This window comes from Phaenicophaeus curvirostris, chromosome 7 (assembly GCF_032191515.1).
Source record: "Phaenicophaeus curvirostris isolate KB17595 chromosome 7, BPBGC_Pcur_1.0, whole genome shotgun sequence".
Lineage (NCBI taxonomy): Eukaryota > Metazoa > Chordata > Aves > Cuculiformes > Cuculidae > Phaenicophaeus > Phaenicophaeus curvirostris.
In genome coordinates, this window is record NC_091398.1 from 17,159,801 (window position 1) to 17,179,134 (window position 19,334).

The window sequence follows — 19,334 nt, forward strand, 5'->3', positions numbered from 1 at the left end:
GGTTTTTTAATTACTTTCCCTCTCCTTGCATCTTTTCATATTCTGTTTCTTCCTATGAGCAGATGGTAGAGGCATCTTTAGGTTAAAAGGAAAAAATATTCAGAATATGGATATTTATACTCTTATTTTGCATGCTTTGTAAATAAATGATGCAAAAGCTGATGGCATAGTTTTAAAAAATTGTGAACATCCCAGTAAGAGTGTGTCAAGAATACTAATGAAATCAGATATTTCAGGCCAATAGATGGTGCTGTTCTATAGTATTAGAAATGCATAAGACATTTGAAGGTCACTTTAGTGCAGGCCCAAATAAAAAGCTGTTGAGCAAACATGTTTTGCTTTACATGTATCTCAGGCATGAGAGACGTGACTGTGATCTTGCTATATGGAGTTTTAAAAAGTCTCCCAAAACTGTTAAATATTTGAACTATTTTCTTTTGTAAATTACCACCATTACAATATAACAAACTCCCATGTAGATATTCAGTAATCAAAGTACCTGAAAAACAAATTACACATTTTGCATTGAGTATTAAGTTTATTAAGTTTTCCTTAAAAAAGAAACAAGGATATTTTTCTGTGTGCATAGGTACCCTATTTTGTTCAAAGATTAAGATTGCTTCCATTTTCTCGACAGTAGTATTCTTCTAGGTGCATTAAGAATATAATTGCTTGTTTCAATCACGTCACTGAAAGTAATACCTTGGGTAGTCTTATGAACAGCTTTTTGTAAATAGCTTGCCCTTGGCAAAAGGTCTTTTGTTTCAGTACAGATTGGAATTCCTCTGCTGGTTCAGTAAAAGTGGGAGATTCTGCTGGGTGCTACTGGCCATGCCTTGTAATCTTCCTATCGTTATGCACCATTTGTTTTATGCTACAATGTATGTATCAAAATGTACTAAGCACTTTGTGAAAATAGGAATGTTGTTTTCCTCCTGTGTGAGATTTTATGATTATAGTGTAAGCTGTAATAAGTTCTTTTTTCAATCTGATTATTTGTTAGTCTGCAGTTAGATGTATGCCATTTTAACAGAAATAGAATGGTGCTTGGTATTACTTTGATGCCTAATTTTCTTGTATTTGCAGGAGTGGTTTGCTGTTTATGTTGAGCTTAATCAGCAGATAGCAGCTCTTCTAAATGCCGGGGATGAGGAGGACCTTGTGGAATTGAAAGCATTGCAACAACAGCTGAGTGATGTGTGTTACCGGCAAGCCAGTCAGCTGGAATTCAGGCAGAATCTATTACAAGCAGCTCTTGAATTCCACAGTGTTGCCCAGGATGTAAGTTTTTCTTTTAAACTTTTCACAGGCTCACCAATTACAAATGTTGAATACACAGGAAAAAAATTTGTAGTATGTCTTACACTTCAGTAAAATTTGAAATAAAATGATTGCTACTTGAAATGTTGCTTTCTCCCCCGCCTTGGTATTTTTTTAAATGTTAGATTAATATGCATTAATTGAACCACAATTTGGTATACTTTTCATAGTTTCTTTTTTAAACTGGTATTTATTTCTATCTTATATTTGTCTTAAAAAAAACACCAAACCTTTGGCTTTACGTCCTCCCCCATGTAGGTATGTATGATCTTGGAATTTTATAGCTAGGTGGGTCATTTATCTTTCATGAGTTTATTTTCCTGTTGATGCTAAGAGAAAGATCTAAAATTACAGATTTCCAGATGTTTAGAAGATTGCAGACCTACCATCTGAAGCTCAAGACTTCTTTTTAAATATCAGTATTTATCATAAAATCATAGAATGCTTCAGGTTGGAAAGGACCTTAAAGATCATCTACTTCCAACTGCCCTGCCATGGGCAGGAACACCTCCCACTAGACCACTGCTCATGGCCCCATCCAACCTGGCCTTGAACATTTCCAGGGGTGGGGCATCCACAGCTTCCCTGGGTAACTTGTTCCAGTGTTTCATCTGCCTCATTATGAAGAATTTCTTCCTAATGTTTAGTATAAATTTTCCCCCTTCCAATTTAAAGCCATTCCCCCTCATCCTATCACTATATGTGCTTGTAAAAAGTCCCTCCACAGCTTTCTTGCAGGCCCCTCCAGGTACTGGAAGGCCACTGTTAGGTCTTCCTGGAGAGTCCTCCGGGCTGAACAACCCCAACTCTCTCAGCCTGTCCTCGTATGGGAGGTGCTCCATCCCTCTGATTATCTTTGCAGCCCTCCTCTGGACCCCTTCCAATAGTACCATTTCCTTCTTATGCTGGGGACTCCAGAACTGGACACAATATTCCAGGTGATGTCTCATGAGAGTAGAGTGGAGGGGCAGAATCCAGTGGGTTGGAAGAGACCCACCGGATCATCGAGTCCAACCATTCCTATCGAACACTAAACCATGCTCCTCAGCACCTCATCCACCTGTGCCTTAAACACCTCCAGGGAAGGTGACAACCACCTCCCTGGGCAGCCTATTCCAGTGCCCAATGACCCTTTCTGTGAAAAAGTTTTTCCTAATGTCCAGCCTAAACCTCCCCTGGTGGAGCTTGAGGCCATTTCCTCTTGTCCTGTCACTTGGGAGAAGAGGCCAGCTCCCTCCTCTCCACAACCTCCTTTCAGGTAGTTGTAGAGAGCAATGAGGTCTCCCCTCAGCCTCCTCTTCTCCAGGCTAAACAACCTCAGCTCTCTCAGCCGCTCCTTATAAGGCCTGTTCTCCAGCCCCTTCACCAGCTTTGTTGCTCTTCTCTGGACTCGCTCCAGAGCCTCAACATCCTTCTTGTGGTGAGGGGCCCAGAACTGAACACAGGATTTGAGGAACAGTCTCATCAGTGCCGAGTACAGAGGGAGAATAACCTCCCTGGACCTGCTGGTCACGCCGTTTCTGATACAAGCCAAGATGCCATTGGCCTTCTTGGCCGCCTGGGCACACTGCTGTCTCGTGTTCAGTCGACTGTCAACCAACACCCCCAGGTCCCTCTCCTCCAGGCAGCTTTCTAGACAGACTTCTCCTAGTCTGTAGCACTGCATAAGGTTGTTGTGCCCCAAGTGCAGGACCCGGCATTTGGCCTTGTTAAACCTCGTGCCATTGGACTCAGCCCAGCGGTCCAGCCTGTTCAGATCCCTTTGCAGAGCCTCCCTACCCTCCAGCAGATCGACACTTCCACCCAGCTTAGTGTTGTCCGCAAACTTGCTAAGGGCGCACTCGATGCCTTCATCCAGGTCATTGATAACGACATTGAACAGGGCTGGACCCAGCACTGAGCCCTGGGGAACCCGACTTGTAACTGGCCTCCAGCGCCCTTGCCCTGCTGGCCATGCTTTTTTTGCTGCAGCCCATGATATGGCTGGCCTGCTGGGCGGTGAGTGCACATTACAATGCACGTTGGGCTTCTCATCAATTGGCACCTTCAAGTCCTTCTCCACGGGGTTGCTCTCAATCACGTCGTCCGCCTATCCTCTACTGAAACTGCTGATTGCCCTGATCCTGGTGTAGGACCTTACACTTAGCCTTGTTGAACCTCATATTTTTCATTTTAGTTGTCTCAGCAATTGGATGGCTTACTGGGAATGTTGTGTGTAGATGTAGCACCAGCAGATGGAGCATCAATTCAACAAACTTTAAAACTACTGGAAGAGAAATTGAAAAGTGTTGGTAAGCAAAATATTTCTGTGTTTCAGATATACACATTCTAATGAATGTGTAGGGAAAAAAGCAGTAATCGCACCATCCGGTTTGAAAAAGACAGCAGAAAAAAAATATCTCTTAATTCCTCGCTAAGTAGTGCTCTACCAGGCTACCTTTGACTTGCTTATGCTGCCTGCTGCACAGCAGTTGTATCTGGGAAAATGTTTCTTTAAAATGTTTTGCGTGTAATATATATTTGTTATATACCATTATCATGCATTTCATCTGTAAACAAACCTCCTTCCTCTTTCTTCTTCTCCTCTTCTTCCTTACTGTCTTAGGAATATAGTGCTTACATGGTCTTTTTATCTCCAGAACTGACCTCTTGATGATTAAGATTGTTGTTCACTCAGTTTTACAATACTTGCACTGAGTATTTTTACAGTAGCTTTGAATGCACATGTTAATAAATGGCAAATTTAACGTTGTTACTGTGAAGCATATAAAATAGAATGTTTGTTGCAAGAGACCTACAATGAGCATCTAGTCTGTCATATTGTAGGAAGAAGAGCTTTGAAACAGAATCACACATGGTAGAAGTAGTTAGGATTAGAATATAACAGTTTGGTGTACGAACTAGGTACTTCATTAGGAAAAAAGAGAGCAGAGCTGCCAAATGATGGATGTAACAGCAGTTTCTAAGGGTTGACCTATCTCCATATAGTGTCAACCATATCAGTGGTATTATAAAGCAGTAACTTCTGGCAGCCATGGGCAAACATTTAAGGCTACAACTGAGTAACAGTGATGAATATTTCAGGCATTGTACAACTGTGGATGAAAGACATTAATTAGCTATTTATATGCCAAAAAGTTAATACTCATTGTCAGCTTTTATTCCTTTTCTTGTTATCTACTGGGTCATAAAATAGAAAATCCTTAGCTCTTTGTTAATATAGACAAATACTCACTGAAATGTAGAAGTTGGAAAGGGCAGTGAAAGACGTATTGTCCTTTTCACTTTCTAACCTTCTGTCTCAGTTTCTGTTGCATTTCATACCTCTCCTTTGGGGGGAGAAAAATAACTGATTTATAAGAGACATTGACTTTTTTTCCTCCTTTCACTTTTTTTCCTTAGACTTAGGCTTGCAAGGCTTACGTGAGAAAGGTCAAAGTCTTCTTGATCAGATATCTAATCAGGCATCCTGGGCCTATGGAAAAGATGTGACCATCGAAAACAAAGAAAATGTGGACCATATCCAAGGAGTGATGGAAGATATGCAGCTTAGAAAACAAAGGTATTATCAGCATTTCTAGTCATTAAGATTTTTATTTGCTGATAGGTCACTTTATATTCATTCATTTGTTTATTTAAAGAGACTATTTTGCTTTATCATCAGTTAAGGGATATAGCACAACTGCAACTGGTACATTTAAATGGTACAGAAGCTTCTCTGCCCAGTCTGTTGTAGCATATTCCTAAATCCAAGCACCTTCTGTTTTTTGGTTCTAGATGGAGTATTTGAGTGCTTTCCTGTACTTGGAAATGCTCAAGAAATATATGGTCCTTTTACATGGAGTTAGGAAACAGATGCAAGAGGCATCTTGTATGCGTTAGTAGAGGTGGAAGGTATACTAGGACTACAGTAGTGATGGGGGCACTAAAATTGTATTATAATTACGCAGACTTTTTTGTCTTCTTTTTCATAACCTCTACCCCTTAAGCATGACACTTTTATTCCTTAAGTTAGGAAGAAAGATGAGCTGGTGTCAGGGGGACAAGGTACAAAACAGAAGCACAGAGTTCAGTTTTTAAAATGCGAGATTTTTTGTGAGCTTTGAAAGAAGATAGGGTGGGGAATTAAGTTGTAGTAGGGAAAATTTCTGGGGAGTTGAATTTGCAAGAAGGGTGGATTTTGTCATCATCCTCTTCCTCAAAGCCTTTCATAGATAAATTTTTCTTAAAGATGTAGTACTGGATTGGCTGTAGTATTGCCTGTTTTTTCTACTTGGAGTTGGCTAGACAGATGTTCATTATTACTGCTGTAAACAGTACTCTCAATAGAAAGTGCTGGCATTCTGAGAGCAATGGCTGAACAAAAAGATGCCTCTAGGCAACAACAGCATCTAATGAGAATCAAGTTGTTTATTTTAGGAATTAATTCTACCACTCGCAAATTGTTTTCTTAGGGAGCTTGGTATAAGAAATCATGTGTTTTGATAATGCTGTGAGAAGGTTTTCAGTATGTCTTCTGAATCCTATTTACTTGAGCAGCAATTTGTAGGGCCAGCTGCAGATAGCTACAGAAGGCCATGTGTCACTGTACAGTAGTATGGCATTTGGAATTCAGTACTGAGAAGAGAAATGCACACAGGAGAAGGAAAAACTTAGTAATTGACTCTGAACCAGCTGTACATTCAAAAATAAGCGTTAAAGCAACTTTTGCATAAGTTTTCCAGTGTTCAGTAATACTGTGAGAAACATGTAGAATGCTATGGATTATTAGGAAATGATAGAAAACTAAAAGGAAAATGTCACTGTATAGATTTGTTGCCCATCTGTGTTTTAAGTATTACACAATTCTGATCCCAGTTGTCAAAAGGGATATAGAATTGTGAGAAGTAAATTGTGGGAAGATCAAAAAGTCAGTAAAATGTTCAGACTGAGGTATGAAGTAGATGATGAATGATTAAACAAGGTTCTTCAACCTGGATGAGAGTTCAAGTGCAATAAGGACTACTATCTCTCAGCAGTTTTTAACAGTAATTTTTGTGACACTTCCCCCCCCCCCCCAAATTCTATTGCATGTTTCTTCTGTGTTTATAAATAACTGTATTATAATGTTTATTTCTAGAGGCCTTTTGCTGCTTTACTTGTGCTTTTTGAACATGTAAACTATTTTCCTGCATTTAGAGCAACATATTTCCTTTCTGTAAGCATCATAGTACTACAGGACATGTAACAAAAAGCAGTATGTTAACAAACTGTTCTTTGGAAGTGCTTGTGTTTGCCACCAGTTTGAGAAAACACATCTGTGCATACTATCTTTTGCATTCACTTGTAGTGCTGACTGTTGTTGACATTAGTAATTCCATTTGCACTGGTTCGGAGTCTGAATCATGCTGTCTGAGTAGGCTCTATAATTGAAATTGAAGTGGTAAGGTCATTCTGCTAAATGTATTAGTTCATCTCTCATTGTGGAAAGAATTCTGACTAGAGAAAGAACTACAAGATGTGCTTAATTTAGAATGAAAGAATTAAAATCAGTTTTTATATGTATTAGATTTCAAAGTGCTTCCTGACAGGTTAAAGCAAAAGACATTTTCGTGTGAGGGTTTGATTATTACAGTCTTTAGCTAGAAGGAAAAGTGAAAGAAATAGTAACATCTTTTAAACAGTCTTTAATTTACAAAGAAAATTTTGCCATCAGCTCACAGTTCAATACAGAATTATGCCAGACTTCAGCTAGCTTTCACCTAGACTTCAATAAGAGAAAGTCTTAGCCATGTAAGCCTTTATGTGCTCTGCAAATCTTATCAGGGCAACAAGATAAGGACCTGTAATGGAGCTGGAAGGCCTTTTAGTGACTGCTGATATTACTGTCTATAGCATAGCCATATCGGAAGTCTTGAAGATCATAATTTTGGTGGCTTATAGTGCTCAATTTTGTTTATTGCATGTTTGTTTTGCAAGGCATTACATATTTTGGCCAAGCTAAGCAGCACAGAAATGCTTTGACCACCTTTTCATGGACACTTGTGTATTAACATTGCTCACTGAAAACATGGCTGTCAAACCCAGTGTATTGTCTGCTGTATGAGTGTTGGTGAGTCTGTCTGTGTTGGTGTTTAAGGTGTGAGGATATGGTGGATGTGCGGCGACTGAAGATGCTTCAGATGGTACAGCTATTTAAATGTGAAGAGGATGCTGCTCAGGTATGGAAAAGCCTACAGAATTTAATCATTCTGGTCTTTGTAGCCCACTGGGCAATCTTACGGGGGTTGATAGTTGTACAGTATTACTTATGTCACATTCATAGTGAATGTGAACTTGTACAGTGAAAATAGTGTATTTGGTGATCACATACATGATCTACCAGTTTGTGATACCTCTTAACTTTTTTCCATACCACAGCTATATGCTGGTACTGAAGTTACTTGACATATGTGTATTAATTTCTTTATAATTTACTAGTTTTCTTTAACTTCTGGTTTTAAGGCAGTAGAATGGTTAAGTGAACTGCTGGATGCTCTGCTGAAAACACACATCCGATTGGGAGATGATGCTCAAGAAACAAAAGTTTTACTGGAGAAACATCGAAAATTTGTTGATGTTGCACAGGTGAACTGAATTACTTTTTTAGCAGTATGGGTTTGTACAATTTCAGATGGTCTTCTAAGTAGAATCGATATACCCATATGGGCAATTGTGGAAAAACTTGTTACTAGTCTTAATGGTTTGCCTCAATACTTGAATGAAGAAGTTGATTGCTGGAATTGTTGATGAGCCTAATGAGATTTTGAAGTTCTGTCAACAACAGTTGATGCTGCAGTTTACTGACTTAGTTTATTCTGCTTCACATGCAAGCCACAAAACAAAGTTTACATTGACTTACTTAAAAGACGCACATTTTAGAGAGTCTTTTTAAAGACTTTTAAAGGACTGCAATCAAAATACTGAAGGATGGATGAGCCACTTGTTTAAAGTCTACTTTGTGCTGTACTTCATGAAATAGGACCTGCCTTTCTATTGGTTTTCCAGATGAAGTTGACTGTTGGGGTATGATGGTCCTGCTTGTATAAGTTTTGCCACTAGCACAGACAGCTTTAATTTTTGACTGTAGCAGCTACCTAATGAATTCTGCTGTACAAAAGTCTACTGAAATTTACTGAAGCTATAGGGTGTGCTTCCACTTGTTTACAAGTCTTGAGTAGGCAAAGAGATGCTGGGTACACATGGAAGAAAGTGTACAAGCTGAGCCTTTTTCACCTGTATACTGTTTTTAGGAATGCCTGTTTCAGAGTTGCCTGTTAACATATCTGCAGTTTTCAAATTGCACTAGTTACACTGGAACTGATTTTCTCTTTTGATGATTTAGAACTTATGATGACAGGAGGTTAGGTTGCCATTATGCTGTTGTACCACAATGTACCTGAGTGTTGAGTGACCACAAACACGGCAACAGTGGAGTTAGTGAGATAGTCATCTTGGCAGTATATATCAAGTATCCCATGGAAGATTCAAGCAGCTATTCATTATTTTCAGGAAGTGTGAATGCTAGACAACAGGGGATTGTTTTGCTTTAAAAAGCACAAGCATTGTGGCCATTAATTTTATTCATATGTCAGCAGTGTTTTCTAGCAGACCAGGTGAGTATTTTGTGCACTTAAATTGAGGAGATTTTACAAACTTGTCTGCTGTTGGTTTAAGATGCCAATTAACTCCTAAATTAAATGCAGAGATTTTATGTGTACTTTCTTTCCCATTCCCTCCAACTTTTAGAGTACTTATGATTATGGGAGACAGTTGCTGCAGGCAACCGTTGTCCTGTGCCAGTCCCTGCGATGCGCCTCAAGGTCCTCAGGAGACACACTTCCAAGATTGAACAGAATGTGGAAACAGTTTACAATAACCTCTGATGAAAGAGTGCACCGTCTGGAAACAGCTGTTGCGTTCCATTCAAGTGCTGAAAAGGTGAGTGTTGTGCATTTAAGAAGAAAAATTTCTAATCAGAATTTAAGCAAAGAAAATACAAGAGAAATGAAGTTATCAGTGTGTGTAACTTTTTCCTTTCTAAATATTAAAAAAGAAGCAGAAAAGAAATTAACGATATTTTCCTAATTGTTAATTTCAATAATCAATACAATTGTTGTTTGTATACCTGTATTGGTATAGGGCCTGCTTTACAAAAAGAGAACAGCAGCCCTGAAGTTCAGGCACATTGAGTTGGGGCTGGGAAGAATTTTTTTCAAGTCTCCGGAGGGGAACTCTGGTATTTATCATAAATAGTTTCTTTGCGTGTTTCAGACTGTATTTCTTAAGGGCAAGGAACTCTTCTTGACTGGTGTTTTTGTGCAAGGTATACTATAAAGTTATGGGGTCATTTGAGGTCTTTGGAGATTTAAAAGGAATGTTGTCTTTTAAGCTGTGTACATTTTGAATGTGATATTTTCACAAACTGTGTAAATGGATGAAACTCTCACCAGTTTAGTTTTCAAGCATGCTGTATTACATTTTGCACTTGGAGGGTTTTGAAGGTACTTTCTTCAAAACACACTTCTGCCTTTGTAATCAAGTGTCTCACCACTCCGCACAGCTGGACAATGCTGGAACCCACAGAGGAGGATGAGCAATCTGTAACGTAGTTGCTGTTCAGTAGCAGTTTGCTGAAGGGAAGGAATGTTGAGAGTTTTCACGTGCATAAGAGGTAGGGCCTTTTTGTCCAGGAGCCATTCTGTCAAGTAATACATTTTAGAAAATCAGTTTAGCTCTAATATTGACAATAAAGTCGCATATAACTGAAAAAAAACCCTGACCTTGCACGTGGTAAAAGAAAATAAATTCATTCTATTATTGAAGGATAGCATGGATGCAAAGCTGAATCATATGACCCTTGCTTTTTATTAATTTCTCATTTTTATTAATGGAAGATGCTTCGAATTTGTAGGCATTGAAAGTTGCTGGCAATTCACAGAAGCAGAAATATATTCTCTGTGCTTCCAGAGAAGGCTGAAAAAAGTTTTACCTGATACCAAATTAGAATTTAGTGGTTCATAAACTCCTGAAAGAGTTAATTGTCTCAGTCCTTATTATGAGCATTCTTTCATTACTGCAGTAGTTAATTACTATGTTTTTAGGAAATCATTAAAAAAAGAAAAAGTACTAAATGGATAGCTGAAAAAATTAACGCTCTTGTTCAAAAACATAGTTCTGTTAGCACTGTTGTGGAATGTTAATCTTGTTTTGTTAATACAAAAATATGCTGTTAATATCCATGCTGCCTGGGAAAAAAAGTAAGATGTGGCAGAGGGAGAAGTGGAAGAAAACACAGAACTAAGCACTAGAATTGTGTTCCAATTCTGTCTTGGAAGTACTTGTGTTCAGAGTTTCAGTACCACGTGTTTTGTGCTAGATTTTAGTTTTGAAGCATCTTATAAGGGGCCCTTCACTATTCATGTTCACAGAATAGACTAGACTATCTCAGCTGGGAGAGACCTACAACAGTCATCTAGTCTAACTCCCAGACCTGAACTATCTTCTCCATGTAGCTTGATACTTTCCTTTCTTGACTTATATTAGTATTTCAGTTGATCTCATTTAAATGTGGCAGCAGAGATGCTGAAAGAGCATTCACCCTGCCAGTTAATGGCACTTGAAAAACTGCATGTTATTTCTTGTCTACTTTATTCTGTATTGCTTTTTGGTTTTTACCAGATTTTGCAAGAATGTCCAGAGCAACCTGAAGCTTTTAATGAAATGGAGCAATTTGATGAAATTGAAGCAGTTGGGAAATCGCTGTTGGACAGACTAACAGTGCCTGTAGTTTATCCCGATGGGTATGCAAAATATTTTTCTTATGCCTTCTGGATATGCTTTTGGTAAAGTTTCATAATATTCATATGCAGAAGAATCCTGAGTCCTTATTCAAACTTCCCAAAAGCAACATGCCCACTTTTTTGAAGTAGGGACTTTTTCACTCTCAGTCACTGTTAGATTTATGCAGTCTTTACACCAGCAAAGTACGTACAAGTAATAGAATGACCAGTCCCAGTCTCTTCTCCATGAAAAAAGATATCAGATTTGAATTGTGGTATTTTTATTAATTTATTTGCAACTCTACTGGCTTAAGACTTCAGATATATTGAAGATAACTTTACATTTGATTTATTCAGGAAATAAAGCAGTACTTTACTTATGTGTTGTTCATACTAATTTCAAATTCATGGCTGTCCTGAGCTACAAAAGCAAATTGAGTTTGGAATCTCAGCTACAAAAAACTGAGTTCTTTGTATCTGGTAAAATACACTTGTCCATTGTGATGCTAAGCTCGTAGTCAATTTCTTCTACCTGAGCAGAACCAAGCCTTGGGACTAGTATCTGAGTGTGTAGGATCCCGCATTACAATGAATAAGATCTGAAATCAGTGCTCTGAATTAGAAGCTGAAACCTTGCAAGATGGTATCAGGCAATGGTGTTATGGGTTACCTGAGGTTGATCTGAAAAAACAGTTACAGGAAGCTGCCTGTGAAGATTAATTTCCTGTCACCTTATTTCCTAAGTATCATGCTTCCTATGCAGTATAGTTTCAATAAGAAGGGCTACCCATGAAGATGGACCCAGACCTGAACTAGTAGTGATTTTTACTGCCCTTTCAGTAGTGTATAGTGGAGAATTTTACAGCTGTGAGAGAAGGGAGGGGAAACACACCAACCCAAAAAACCCATAACCCAGAAAAGAAAATTCCAAGAAGAGTGTTGTTTGTTTGAAGTATTTTGAGATAACTTCTGTATAGCAGATTTTAGTAACCAGATAGAAGTAACAACTGTTATGTGTAATTTGCAGATAGATTGTTAATTTAAAAACAAACAGTGGAACCTGGGAATGCTCCTAATGAAAGATGATTCTTGCCACACTTCAGAGGTTTGAGTCCTAATACAATGCGTCTGTAGCTATAGGTATATCTATAGCTGTATTTTAGGCTGGCTGACTGACTGAAGAATCCTGAACGTTTTCTGACCCCTCTGGCATGTCAGCAGAGTAGTGTGTGTCCCTTCTCAAAAGTGGGATCTTAGCTTCCTAAATCCAACAATCTCCTGCTCATCATCCATAGGCATTTAACAAATAATTTTGACAAGAGGTCACTTGTTAGAAGTAGTAATTTAAGTAGTGTAGAAACACAGTCTCATAAAAAGCTTGGAGGTGTCTCCATCACCCTCTTTACCACTTCAGATTTTTAACAGTATCTTCTTGGAAGTCTAGATTGCTATTCCCTGTCCTGCTCATGGCTTCTAATCTTCTAATTAGGAAAAAGATCTGCCCGTACTGTGATCCTGTGCCCAGTTCTGAAATCCATTATCATTGGAGTTCACTAGTCAAACTAGTCTACTGCTGGGTGAAATAACTTTTCTGTCTGCTTATGCCTGTCCCGCCCTGTTCTGTCCAAAGTCCTTTGTCCTTACCACCATTGCCAAAGTCTTCAGCATCTGTACTTTGTAATTAGATTTGATACCTGTTCTGTTCAAATCCTACTTTTGCTGACAGCTTGGTTAGTGGCACCTCTAGCATTTCAACTGTTCTTCTGTGCTCGAATTAGAGAAATCAACTTATACAGCCATATGTTCTTTTCTGTTTGAGAGATGGCCACATGCTGTCAAATTATATTACCTGACTTTGCGTACATGGAGCCTTTCCATAATGCAGCAATTGTATAGCCTCAGAATTTATGTATAGACAGATTTCCCTGATTGCTGTAGTGCTCAAAACTGCTAGACTGACTTGAAGGGTAGCCAAAGAACAGTGTTAAAAAATATCGTTAGTATCTGGTTTTACTTGCAGAACAGCACCCTGCTGTTAAGAGAATCCTTTGGGTATAGAAGGGTCATGTAGTATTTGTAATAATTTCATCTAGGTCTGCTGTCAAGTCTCATCCCTGAGTCTCAAACTTTGTAAAGGTGGGTTTTAAATTTTGAGAGGGGAAAAAACCCGCTTATTTTACTGATCTGCTTTATGTTTTCTACTGGCATTCACGTGTATGTTTACGCACTCTAATACTTTTCCCTGGTAACTGTGTTGTTTTTTTATTTTTTCATTTAGGTCTGAGCAATACTTTGGGAGCCCAAGTGATATGGCTTCTGCAGCAGAACACATTAGAGAGAAGATGAAGCTAGTTAGCCTGAAAAAGCAGCAGCTGAGACAACCAGAAGCCACTACCCCAGAGAGCTAATACTTACCATTGTCTATGAATTCATAATAGGACTTCAGTTTGTAATCCAGCATGTTGTTTGCATATTACAGGATTTGGCATAATATATTAAAATGCATTTCACAGCTATTGTAAGTCTCAACTTATTTGCAAAGTAAATGTTATCAGCATCTTAATGCTGTACGTCTATCAAGCCATAATTATTTAACATGCTATGAAACCATAGATTCCAAGTATCTTATGAAAAGGAACTGTAAACTTTGCACTGAAATTTGCTGTAAAGCTTTATCTGACCTGTCAGCTGCTTCTTAGTTAAACAGCTGATGCAAGCTTTGAATGGTGCTAATGTGTTAGGAGTTCCATATTATAAAATTGTAGTTCTTTGCTTCCCCGTCTGCCCAAGTGATGTTGTAATTTTAGACTGGAGGTAAAGTTCTTGCAGTATAGACAGTGGTGACCTTGTAATTTTAATTTTAAATCCTTTTTTTTTAAAAAAATATGATCATTTTTATTGTGCCAGTATGCAACCTACCCATCAAATCTTTGATATATCAAATTCATGAAACAGATGTTTTCCTATTTGTAATGATAATGTATTAAAAGCTGTTTGTGCTTAATAAAAATCATCTTTTTAAAATCTATTATAAATTTCTTATGTTCTGTTTTCCCAAATGTCATTTGTGTTATATCCATGATAATGGTAGTAAAAATCATTGCTCCCCAATATATTTTAAAAGTCTGTGTAATTTTTCTTGTGAAATGCTCTTTAGCACACAGTAGATGTAAGGGGAGCTGCTCTTGAACTATTAGAAGTGGTGAGTCTGTGGGGTTTTCTTTCTTTCTGGTAGCAGTACATGTGCTTAAGTAAAATAGTATGTGCATAAGTCAGTGTTGTATTAGCAGTAGTTTTGTTCCCATGTAAGACTGGTACACATCTCTTGTGCTTATTTCTAAATCTTGTTTGCTTTTGAATGGAGAATCTTGAATAATGTGAATATCTCTGGTAGCACCTTTGAGGTTAAAGATTTTCATCTAATGAAAAATGATTAACATGTAGGTCATAAACAAGTCAGAACCATGAGATTAGTAGTAAAATGAAATTTATTCAGAGAAGGGAATTGGACTGAAACAAAACAAGCTGTGTGCATAATTTGGGTAACTTCTTTCTCTTCAGGATTTAATGTGGATAAATTCAATATTATATTTACTGCAAGGTGGTGTCATATCTGATCATTTGAGAATAACGTGAAACAAACAGCTCTTAAGTCTAAGTACCTTACGTTATCTCACTATATTTTGTTCACAGTGAAGATAACACTCTCTTCCTGCAGGCGCAGTAGTTAGTCTGCAGGTTGTTTTGATGGATCTGTCATTCAAATATTATATTTGCTTATTTGTCTCAGTTTTTTCACATTTTCTCCATAGGGAAGTGATATGTCAAAGCAATTTCTTTATTAAAAATAGTAATTCAAAATTAATGGCTTCTCTGTAACTTGAGTGATAATGTGGGGTTTTTTTTTCTTGGTATTTTGGCACAGTAAATTGAATTATTTTTGATGCTATGGTACAATATTGCATTAGTACTAGTTTAAGACCAAATGAAGTTTCACAAACATTATTTATAAGGAGACTATTTCAATATAGTCTTTTAGAATTTAATTTAGTTGTTCAATTCCATGTGAGAAAGCTGCTGCTACTATAGCAAATATTTGGATGAGAATTTTATTTCAGAAGAACACAAACATGAAAAATCCACATATATTTAATATAAAGCACAAACACAAATAAATTAAGATTTTAGTCATTAATAGGCGCAGTCTCCTATTCTGCAGTATTGTTTATCAAATCTACTTAGAGTAAATTATGATCTGCATTATAAAATACCGTTAAAATATAGGCTTAAAGTAAGCGTGTGTTACAAACACTAAGATTATTTGCAGTTTTTTAGTTTGTTTTATTCTGTTTAAGGGCTCAATAACATGCAAAACTGGAGCAGTGTCAGAAGCTCGTAACTCATTCATGTAACAGCTGTGTGCACAACTTGGAACAGATGACCATTTGCTCTAATAACCCCAATGTTACTTTTGGCTCTGCGTATGAAGTCCAGTCTTGAGGTTGTTCTTACCTGTTGTCCAGCATTCCTAGAGGTCAATAGATTCTGACTTTCATCCTATTGTTTCTAATCAAGTTTCTCATATAATCCTTTGGGCTATGCCAGCTTTTCGTCTCTCTCTGCTTCCTTCCCTCCTCTCTGGAATTCCTTGACTTCAGGGAAATCTGGCAAGGTGCTATTTATCAGCACTTTCCCTTTTTCCCCTTTTCTATGTATCAGGAATGATAGCAGTAGTTTTAGGTCATGATGCGTGGATCTGCTAGGTATCTCAGTCCTCCCTATGCACTCTGAGACTTCCTATCTTAATGCAGTAAACACCGTATGTTAAGAATACTTTTGATTCTGAGAGATTTTTGTTCTGATCTCTTAGTTTATTTACTACCTTCTGTGGTTGTACTTGCTGCTGAACCTTTAGAAACAGACAACCCTTGATAGCATATACAATATAGAGATATACAGAGACATGCTAAAAGGTATGTGTACTCAAGTGATCTGTTGTTACTTGACTGTACAGGTACTGTGCTGCTATGAGGAGCAGTGGTGTCTCTACCTGCGCTCTCTGCGTTTATTAGTACCAAAAATGATTCAAACAATGGAGTTCTGAAAGATGCAAATATGTTTGGGATTTTTTTTTAACATAAATTACCTGCAGTGAGGTATACAGTGCTACATATAAAATAGAGATACCAATAGAGTAAGGTAGGATTGATTGCAAGGATTGTAGTTACTATACTCCTTTAGTATATTGTGACTAATAATTTGGAAGCGATGGAGCCAGCCCTGTTCTGTAGTAATGACATCAACAAGAATTTCTGAATTCCTGTTAGTCAATTCTGAATGTATTTGAAATGTTTCAAAATATGGTAAGGACTCTGTTACTTTTTCTGGTGATGTAAATCTCTGTGGTGTTTTTTTGGGGGGTTTTGGGCAGCAAACAGTAATTAACATTAGAAACGTGATTAACTCCGTAGGTGTCATTCCCTTTGAGTGGTGTATCCGTTGGATTAGACTGGCAGCCATAAACAATGCCTATACCAATAAGCTCTTTGAATTGTGAAAGATGTGTGGGCATTTGTATTTGTTTCCGTAAAAATGTTTGATTTTTTTTTTGTTGGTTTATTGCTGCCTAACTTTATATTGTGATTAGTAGGACTAATAAATTTTTTTTTTTCTTGGAAGAAACAGGTTTGTGCCATGGAGAATTGCATAACTTGTGTTATTGACAGTGTTCAAATAGACTTTGGAGGTAAAGCTGTGGATGCAGGATTGTGTGCACAGTGGGATTGTAAAGCACTTCTTATACCATCGCACAGCCTAAGAATATCAATGCCAGCTGACAGAAAGTTAGAGGGAAGATTTTTATTTTTCCATCCCAGTAGATAAAAAGGTGTCAGTGGGTCATGTTAATAAGGAGAGGTTGTTACAAGCTTTCAAAGACAGTAATGACCTGTAGTGATGTTATCTAAACCTCCTGTTTCCTGAATTCTTTCTACAGGATGATTTTAGTCTGTATAAGGAGATTATTAGGAAGGAGGAAGAAAGGAAGCTTTTAGAGCTACAGATGAAATTCTGTAATAGAACATTATGTGTGCTCTAGAGCCAAAATATGGAGAAACAGGGTTGAAAGCAAAGATTTAGTGATTAAAAATGACTTCTCAATTCCCTTCCTCGTATTGCTCCAGACTCTTGCAATGGTAAAAAGGGGATACCACATTGTAAAAATGCCTAGGTATGTTAGAATTCTGTTCTAGTTTTGAGAAAATGATCTGAAAATTGATCTAAGCGTACGGGCTGTCAACTCATACATATGTAATAGTTGCAAAAACACTTGATTGTGAACTGCAGGGCCCAAAACTGTTCAAGTAGTGGAATTTACATATCATTCCAATGAAGTAGTTAACTATGTCTTTGGAGACAGGTCATCTGTTGTCTTTTTCAGATTTGTGGAAAAGGGCTATACTCTGAAAAAAGTACGAAGGCCAATATTCAAGCAGTTATATTGCTTATGATTCCAACTTGCACAGTCATTCTGAATCTTGGTAGACTGAGTTTTTTCTGTAGTGGGTCATTTCCACAATTTCCTAATACCTCACAACCAAAGTGCAAGCTATTGCAGAGGTACTTCTGGGGAATCAAAATTGGATGTGGGACAAGTACACTGGGCTATCATTTAAAAATGGTTGATTCCCATTATCTTCCCCCTATTGTTTCCTCTGCTTGAATAGTCCCATCATTATAGTACTGATGCCTATGAAGATTGCATCTTAATTGAAAACTTATTGAAAATTGACTAATTGCCTACCTTTTCCAAGGATATGAAGTCAAGCAGTTCTCAAAGATACTTTTCATCTGATGCTCAGTGGAGGTAGTTTTGTTGTGGAGATGTACTGTGTAGAAATACAGGTAAGACAAATGAACCACACAAAAATTATAGAATCATAGAATCACCAAGTTGGAAGAGACCCACTGGATCATCGAGTCCAATGAGTTTGCTTTCATGCTTCTAATGCATCCCTTTGTACAGATCTCCCAAAGACATGATAGTTTAGGGCCTTTTTTCTGTGACTTCAAGGATAATTTGGAAGAATTAAAGAAACTTGAGAACACCACTGCTTCTGTCAAATTGGTAGGCAACAATTAAATTATCCAAGTTTGTCATCAAAAAATAGGTATTCGTGTGACTGTAAAACTTTAGTTATGCTAATACAGGAATGTATAGAGACAGGGTATATTATAAAGTATTTATTATATGTAAAGCATTAATGATACACTTAAGCTCAATATAGCAATGAAAATTAAAGCAGCAGCTTTCTCTTTTCATGTCAGAGTTGACTTTAGTTTGCATAGGTCTCTATTACAGCAAATATGGCAATGTTGGGAATGGTGACTTCATATCAACAGATGAGGAGGAGGCTGAAGTACTCAACTTTTTGCCTCAGTCTTCACTGATAACTGCTCTCCTCACCCCTCCTGGGTCATGGGACAGCAAGATAATGACCCCCATCCATAGTAGAGGAGGATCCGGTTCATGACCACTTGAGGAAACTGAACATTTATAAGTCAATGGGACCTGATGAGATGCATCCCAGAGTCCTGAGGGAATTGGCTGATGTGGTTGCCAAGCCACTCTCCATGATACTTGAGAAGTCATGGCAATCAGGGGAAGTCCCTTGTGACAGAAAGAAGGGTAATGTTGTGCCTGTTTTTAAAAAGGGCAGAAAAGACAACCCTGAGAATACTAACCTGTCAGCCTTACCTCTGTGCCTGGAAAGATCATCGAACAGATTCTCCTAGAAACTAAGCTAAAGCACATGGAGGTGATTAATGGCAGGCAGCAGGGCTTCACCAGGGGCAAAGCCTGTATGGTGCTGATGGTACAGTGGATAAGAAACTGTCAAGGTGGAGGTGTTCAAAGCCAGGCTGGATGGGGCCTTGGGCAACCTGGTCTAGTGGGGTGTCCCTGCCCGTGGCAGAGTGTTGGAACTAGATGATCTTTAAGGTCCCTTCCAATCCAAACTATTCTATAATTCTGTGTGATATAGACACAAGAGGAAGGTTAAGTCAGAGTGTGAATTTCCCTTCAATGGAAAGGAGAAAAAAAATATACTTTTAAAAATTTCAAATATGATATAGATTGGAAAACATTAAAAAAGCAAAGGGAAACCCCCAATTTTTAAATTTAACTTCAGTTGAAAAAGTTCAGCTAATTTTCCA

The 19,334-nt window shown here is 37.9% G+C and overlaps 1 protein-coding gene across 5 annotated transcripts in view; it reads left to right on the forward strand.

The window, feature by feature from the left end:
* The window catches only part of SESTD1 (SEC14 and spectrin domain containing 1), a 54,740-nt gene extending 39,774 nt beyond the window's left edge, over nt 1–14,966 (forward strand). For 4 of the 5 annotated variants that reach the window (XM_069861044.1, XM_069861046.1, XM_069861047.1 and 1 more), the window contains 8 exons: nt 1,087–1,281; nt 3,497–3,611; nt 4,723–4,882; nt 7,439–7,520; nt 7,804–7,926; nt 9,088–9,279; nt 11,020–11,141; nt 13,399–14,964. In XM_069861044.1, the coding sequence (XP_069717145.1) occupies nt 1,087–1,281; nt 3,497–3,611; nt 4,723–4,882; nt 7,439–7,520; nt 7,804–7,926; nt 9,088–9,279; nt 11,020–11,141; nt 13,399–13,528 (1,119 nt within the window). In that variant the 3' untranslated portion in view covers nt 13,529–14,964. Of the gene's footprint in view, nt 1–1,086; nt 1,282–3,496; nt 3,612–4,722; nt 4,883–7,438; nt 7,521–7,803; nt 7,927–9,087; nt 9,280–11,019; nt 11,142–13,398 lie in introns of all 5 variants that reach the window. The other variant, XM_069861048.1, reaches the window with a different exon arrangement.
* Nucleotides 14,967–19,334: the final 4,368 nt, after the last annotated feature.